Here is a 7,623-nt window from a genome sequence, read left to right as displayed (position 1 = left end):
TGAGCTGGCCACACACACACACACACACACACACACACAATAAATAAATAAATGTTCAAAAAAAAGTAAAGGGTTCCAGGTTGAGAAGGCTTTAATGTCTGCTTTTTTGTTTGGTATGCCTGGGACAAGCATCTGACAGATGAGATCTGCTGACACTGAGGGTATACACCAGGTTCTGTCCAAGCTCTGTTGAAGCAGTGCTAAGGTGAGAATCATCAAAGAATGTCTTTAACCCATGTTAATTTGAGTGATTTTGTTAGTCAGGAAAATACAAAATGTCCATGTTGCCTCAATGTAATGTATTTGCTTATTTATTTTTTGTGTTTTAGTACAGGGTCTCAAATCGGACTTGTAGCAATCTGCCTGTGTTCAGCCTTCCACGATGCTGAGATTACAGGCACGCAACAGGCATGCAACACAATGCCCAATGTCAATTTCTGTCTCAGTGCTGGGGCAGGCATGGCCGACCCTTGCGTCTGCTTAAGCAGGCGCTTTAATCCACTGAGCTATTTGGCTGCCCTACCTCCTTTATTTAGCTTCCATCATTATCAAATTCTTTGGCAAATAGGTACTGAATAGCTACTATTTACTAAGTACCTAAAGGGTACTGAGTATATTATGGACAAAAAAGTCGTCCCTTGGTTCATGAACTTAATTTGTTCCACAGTTTTGGTGTTTTTTATTATTGTTTTTTTGGATAGGGTCTCACTTTGTAGTGCAGGCTTGCCTTAAGCTCACTATGTAGTAGTTCAGGCTGGTCTTAAACTTGTGGTGATCCTCCTGCCTCAGCCTTCCAAGTGCTGAGAGTAGAGATGTGCACTACTATGTCTGGGTATTGCAGAGTTTTGGAAAAGATGCCCACATTTGTGTTTGTGTGGGAAAGATAGTCATGTTTGTCATCCCGTGTAGAGTTTACCAAAAAAAAGGCAGAATTTTTCCCAAATGCTTTTGTTTACAAACCAGACTGGCAGAGCTGAGGTTTTAAAATCCATTCTGTTTGTGTTGACCCTAGGGGAAAGGGACCATGGTGACTACCAGCATGAATTTTTTTTTTTTCTGTTCTCGGTAATTCATCCTAGGCTGGGGGCCTGCCCATTAGCTCAGTTGTTTAAAATGCCTGCTTAACCAGAGCAGTGAGGCTCATGATACTGGTTTGATCCCCAGGTCCTCAAGCCTTACCAGACCTGCCCTTAAGGCATCCTGAGGTAGCCAAAAAAATAAAAAATAAAAATCCATCCCATCCGAGGCTACTTGCATCTTGTTGGCATTCCAGAACAGAGTAGACAGAAGCCAGTCTCTCAGGGTAGAACTCAGAAAAGTTAGATCATCGAACATTAGTAAGCTTTTCACTCTCCAGAGAGAGGATGGGAACAAGAGGATTTTCTCTTGGAGAGTAGGGTACTACTATGTAGGGGATAGGTATTGTGACTAGAGGTTGCCTGAAATCTCCATGTGCCTGACTTTACAGATGCCAGAACCTCCCGACTAGTTTTTGGATTTTTCACGAAGAGGTCTGTCTGTCTGGCAGGTCACAATATGTGCGCACCACTATGCCCAGTCTCTGTCATTGTCTCAGTGTGCCCTGGGGGCAGGGCTGGCACAGCATGCCAGGGATTGAAACCTGGTCCCTGTGTCTGCCTAAATCCTCATTGGTTTCTGTATCCCTGGTTGCTTTCTATTCTTGAGTTTCTTTGCAGATATTTGGTTGTGTTCTTGTCTTATCTTCATGTATCCTGCTCTCTTTGACCTACAACATTTTTTCTTTTGTATTGTTATTCCATTGTGGTAACTGTGTTTTTTCAGGCTTTGTTCTAAAGCCTTCTCTGACTTCTCAAATTCTTTTTTTCAGAATGTAGTTTATTTTTGTATATATTGTTTTTAGGTTATGAGTTCTGAGACAAAGACCCTGGAAATAATGCTTAATAATAAATACTAAATATTTGGATGGCTGGAACTCCTGTTTGTTTTTGCTCCCCAGAGGAGTTCATCTTGTAACTGTGACTGTCTTCCCCTAGTCTGTACTAGAGCCCGTTCCTCTGTTCAGAGATAATGTAGAGGGCTAGGGTACAGTGCTTTCCTAGTATTTGTTCAGCCCTGGGTTTAGTTTTTAGCATGGGGGCGGGGTTTGGGGGGTATAGAGAGGTTTTCCTTACAATATTGGTTCAGTAATAGTAGGAGGGAAGGAGGAATTAATGAATTGCTATGTTGAAGAGATCGTGTAAAATGAGGAGCAACAGGAGGCCTATGAACTTTAGCCAAAAAGAAAGAAAAATCAGGTGGAGGTAATTTCACACTCTCAAGTACTTGAATGGTTGTCTTGTGGAAAATTCTTCACCATAATCAGTTTGTCTCCAGTGGTGCAGTTCTGCGTCAGCCCTTAGGTATATTAGAGCTGACTGGATAAGGAATTTTTCATGAGGAGAGCTGTGAAAATAAAGGCAGAATGGCTAGTGGTTTAAAGTACTATGAACTATATTTTGTATCTTAAGCAAAATTGGACTAAATGAATGTCCTGTAGAGTTGAAATGTTTTTTACTTAGATCTAAGTTCCATGATCATGAATTTCAGAGAAATACTTGTTTTGGGTTAACATGCTTACAATGGGGCCATGTGTTTATCTCACTATAGGTTGCTCTGATTTGAATTGGATTGTTTTCACCAGCTTGAGCCACTTGTGGTACATGTATGACTGTCCTGTCAAGCTGTTTGTACCGCTGCTCAGTGGGTCTTCACTTACAGTAATGCAAAGGTATTGATTTGGGAGACCAGGTTTCATTATATAGTTCCTTAAGGAAAATATTAAAATGGCATAAAATTATAATACTAGCTAATACTAGCTAATTTATGTAAAGCAGTTATAAATGGATATTGTATATACCAGCAGTGGGGGGGGGTATTTATAAGGTTGCCATATTGTTTGCTTTTTGAGACAGACTCGTTTCTGAATAGTTCAGTGTGGCCTTGAACTCACAAACTCACTGAGCAGTCCTGTCCTAGCCTCCCAAGTGCTAGGATTAGAGGTATTTGTCACCATGCCTGGCCCATGCCATGTTATAATTTAGGGAATTGATTATTGATAAAGCATTCATGAACGTAAATAAATTTTTTATTTAATGAAATTTATTGATTATTGTAATTTTAAGCTGGTATGAATAGTAACATATTTATATTTGCACAGTGATTATTTAAATTTAAGCGACTAACTAGATTTTGTCCATTTATAGACATCTTACCAACTTGGTCAGTGAAAAGACCAATAAAAGTGATTACAGTAGGTCCATTTGTATACTTGATAATTAAAGTCGATGGGAGCATGTTAAGACGGTCTTACTAAACGTTGAATAGTTACAAACTTTTGACTTTACGCTGTATATTCCAGCTGTTGAGTATTCAGCAATCAGTGGTAGTCATAGTCTTTTACTGTCAAATAGTTATAAGTGGAGAAGTTCTTGAACTTTTCCTGTATTATAATTTAACAATTCCTGACATCAGTTTTGTGCTTCATGTACTGTCTTAATCCATTTGACTTATGACAGTGCTTTAGACTGAGTAGTACTTGAGGAACAGAAACTTTCTGCTTACAGTTCTATGAGCTTGAAAGTTCAAGATCTAAGCACCAGCAAATTCATTATTTGATGAGGGTCTGCTTCTTGTGGATGTCACATTCTGTGTGTCTTTTTATGGTAGAAGAGCAAAGTAGCTCCCTTAAATGTATTTTAAAATGGCACTCTAATCCCTTATGACTGTCAGTTCCCATTGAATTTTTTAGGGAAGCTTAAACTTCGCCTCTGAAGGTTCACTACATGGAATTTCTGAAATAAACCAACAGTAGGCAAATTAAGGGGACAAAAGCATGCAAGTTTATTATATACAGGAACCATGTAAAGCAGGTACCATCACCTGAGCCAAAGAGAGGGTGAAGCTTCATCTCTATTTTTGGCCAGTTCCCATTGCTTGCATTATCACTTGAGCCCTACCAATTGTCAGATTAGTCATGGCATTAGATTTTCTTAAGAGTGAAAATCCTATTATGTATGACAACAATACAGGTTTTATGCTCTTTATGAGAGTCTAATGCCAGATGAACTGAGATGGAGCTGAGGCAGTGATGCTAATGGTAGGAAATTAATTTTTATCTATCACAAATATATACTAGGGCTGGCGAGATAGCTCAGTGGACTAAGTGCTTAGTCAAGTGCAGGAACTGGGATATGATCCCTGACACCACATGCTGTGCCAGTCCTGCCCTAGGTATGCTGAGCCGGCCACTCATACCAGGCGTGTTGGCGCACACCTGTAATCCCACTGCTGGAGAGGCTGAAAACAGGATTACTATGAGTCTGAGCTGCATAGTGAGATCCTGTACCAAATACATTTAAAAAAAAAAAAAAAAAAAAAGTCCACTAAACTTAGCTCCTACCCACGTCTGTAAAAAAATTGTCTTAATTAAGTCCCTAGTGCCAAAAGGATTGGAGACCACATGGGACTTAAGGGAAAGGCCAGATGGTTGACACTTAACTACACTTTCCTTAGGGTAAGGTGAAATAGGGAGCTATAGGCAGTTGTAGAGGGGTAGTAACTAATACTTTAGGGAGAGACAGTGAGGCTGTATAGACAAGGGTCGGGAAGAAAAGTTCTTGGATATAGGTATGGTGACAGATTTTAGACTTTTCTAAAAGTCATAAGAGTTTATTTCTTGGTTAATGAAACTTTTGTAAGAATACTTGAAATACAGTAGTCCCTTGCTATTTTGTAGACTCACTATTTCGTGAGTTTTTAAAAAGTATTAATCAAAGTTATTTATCATGGATTTTTCACTATATATGGGATTTTGCAGTACTGTACAGTATGCATGTTGTTAAAATTAAGAGTTTATTATAGAAAATGGTTAACATTAGAAGTGTTTTTAAAAGTGTAGGAAAGATTTACAAGGGTGGAGTTTGTAAAGCCTTAAAAGATATTAAAAAATACTAAAATAAATATAATGTCATTACACTGATTTACACTTATTGTGGGGATACCTGGAATATAATCTCTTCAGTAAGTGAGGGACCACTGTAGTTAGGTTTTTCTTTGATAGAACTAGTCTTTAGATAGATAAAGGAAACTTAGAGAAAGCCTATGTTTGCTGCTTTATTGATGTTCATAGTTTAAAATTCAAAGCGTGGAGCTGGGGAGATGGCTCAGTAGAATAAGCGCTTCCCTGGCAAGCACAAGGGCCTGAGGTCAATCCACAGTTCCACAAAAAAAAAAAAAAAAAAAAAAGGTATATTTTGACATAATGTTTTCTGAGGTGCAGAGGGTGGAATGTCAATTTTGGGGCTATGTATATATTCAGACTATAGCATTTCTCTTTCAAATATTAATATTATTTTTGCCTTGTTTTTATTCCTAGCAATGTCTCAGGCTGTACAGACAAATGGAACTCAACCATTAAGCAAAACATGGGAACTGAGCCTGTACGAATTACAACGAACACCTCAGGTAATAGATTAAAATAACATTGGAAATATGAGGCATATATGAACTGAAATCCAATTTTAGAAAATGAAAATTTAAGTGACACTTCATTATTTATTTCAACAAATATTTTTTGTATATTCCATACAAACCTTTCTGTTAGGCATTGGAGGAGGAACAGTGGTGAATAAAACAGATGGGACTTTAGCCCATGAAGTTTATAGACATTAAACAAATAAATATTCATAAAACCACACAATGTTGAGAAGTAGTCTGTAAGAAGTAATAATGAGTCAAGTAGGGAAGACTATTTTGAAGAAATGGATGGCATAAACTAGAGAAGTTTGAAGGCAAACATGCTTAAAACTGGAATCATTTTAAGCTTGAGAATCCTGGAAAAGTAAGCAGGCAGAGATGCTAATAAGAGTCTGGGCTAACTATAAAATTGTAGGTGTTGTTAACATATCTTAAACAATGGTAATGAATATGACCGCTAGAGAACTGGAATGGATCCTGAAACTTCTAAGTGCTTCATTGTTTAGAAATTAGGTAATGGACAAAGTAAATGGAACCAGTGAAAGAGATGGAGAAAAACAGGAGATTTTGTGCTGAGGGATTTGGAATCTAAAAGAGCGTTTCAAGGAGGAGGATAGAGTTAGTGTGTTCAAAAGTGCTCATAGGCTGAAACAAAGATTAGAAAATATTTATTAGATTTGATGTGTATATTCAGTTATCTTTTTTTTGTGTGTGTGTATTTGGTACAGGGTCTCACTATACAGCTTAAATTTGTAGTGACCCTCTTGTTTTCAGCCTCCCTAGCACTGAGATTATAGGGGTACACCACCACTCCTGGTCTTGGTCGCATGCCTGAGAGTGGGACCGGCATGGCATGTGGTGCTGGGGATCCAACCGTGGCCCCTATGCTTGCCTAAACAGGTGCTTAGCTGCTGAGCTATCTTCTGGCCCTTACACTCATTTATCTTAAGAGGAAATTTAGTCCGCTGAGCTGTCTTCTGGCCCTTACACTCATTTATCTTAAGAGCAAATTTACTTGAGTAAATTATACTAGGTTAAAAATTAAAGAGTCATGATGTGTTTTCATCATTGGTTCATATTATGAACCAAGGAAATGATAATTGTGTGTAATGGAGAAAAATGAAAAAAAGAATATAGGGAATTCTACAGAGAAGTTTGGCTGCACAGGGGAGCAGAGAAATAGCAAAAACCTGGAGGTAAATATGGAATTGAGAAGCTTCTTGTTCTGTGTATGAGCGCACCTTTTTCCCTGTACCTTGCATGTTGCAGTGCTCAATAATCTCAGTGAGATATTAATACCTTTTTTTTTTTTTTGTGGAACTGGGGATTGAACTCAGGCCCTTGCGCTTGTCAGGGCATCGCTTATTCCACTGAGCCATCTCCCTGCCCCCCTCCTTTTTTTATACTAATATCTTAAACTGACAACAGAGAAGGAAAAATTGCTAAAACTTGAAAGCAAATAAAATCAAAAGAGGGATTTCTTCAGGGAGGAGCTAAGAAATGTACGTTTGATAGGAAGAGGTATAGTTTCTCCTTGAAACAAACAGAAAGCTATTTTAATTTGCTGTAAATGAAGAAGCCCTCAGTGAAATATAGTATGAGGTAATCTGTGGCAGGTAGTAAAAGGCTTACAAAGAGAAGAACAGGCATACAGTAGGGTAGGGGAAAAGTGAATTTATTATATTAACCAGTTGCTGAGCAGTATCTTAATACCCATTTTAAGGCTGGTGAAATTTTTGGTGATGCCAATCTGATTTCCCTTTTCCCACATAATCCTACACATCTATATAAACAGGGTTCTTTAGCAACAGAGATGATTGGTTTAGCCAGGATTGGATTTTGTTAGAAATCCAAATGGGTTATCATCATTGCTGATTGGTAAATTTCTTCACCTATAAAATAGATAATATAAATCCTAAATCATAAAGGTCTGCATGTTAGAATTTTAAATGTTCCCAACACAGAGGAAAAAATAAATGACTTGGGTGATATAACAGTATGTTGTACACATTTATTAAAATGTCACGTACCTGACAATGTTAAGCCATGCAGTTATATGTAAAAGATGAGCAAGGCAATGATCCGGAGAATATTCAGAAGATTCTTTAATCTAGGAGTTAATTGGAA

At 38.0% G+C, this 7,623-nt stretch overlaps 1 protein-coding gene across 1 annotated transcript in view; it reads left to right on the top strand.

The window, feature by feature from the left end:
* Positions 1–7,623, top strand: part of LOC101565233 (E3 ubiquitin-protein ligase RING2) — a gene marked incomplete at its 3' end in the record, with an annotated part of 29,898 nt that overhangs the window by 9,542 nt on the left and 12,733 nt on the right. Inside the window, 1 exon segment of the mRNA XM_023708481.1 lies at positions 5,396–5,484. Within this exon segment, the coding sequence (XP_023564249.1) occupies positions 5,398–5,484 (87 nt within the window).

Source organism: Octodon degus, unplaced genomic scaffold, assembly GCF_000260255.1.
Source record: "Octodon degus isolate 3935 unplaced genomic scaffold, OctDeg1.0 scaffold00374, whole genome shotgun sequence".
Classification (NCBI taxonomy): domain Eukaryota; kingdom Metazoa; phylum Chordata; class Mammalia; order Rodentia; family Octodontidae; genus Octodon; species Octodon degus.
This window is presented reverse-complemented; position numbering and strand designations above follow the sequence as displayed.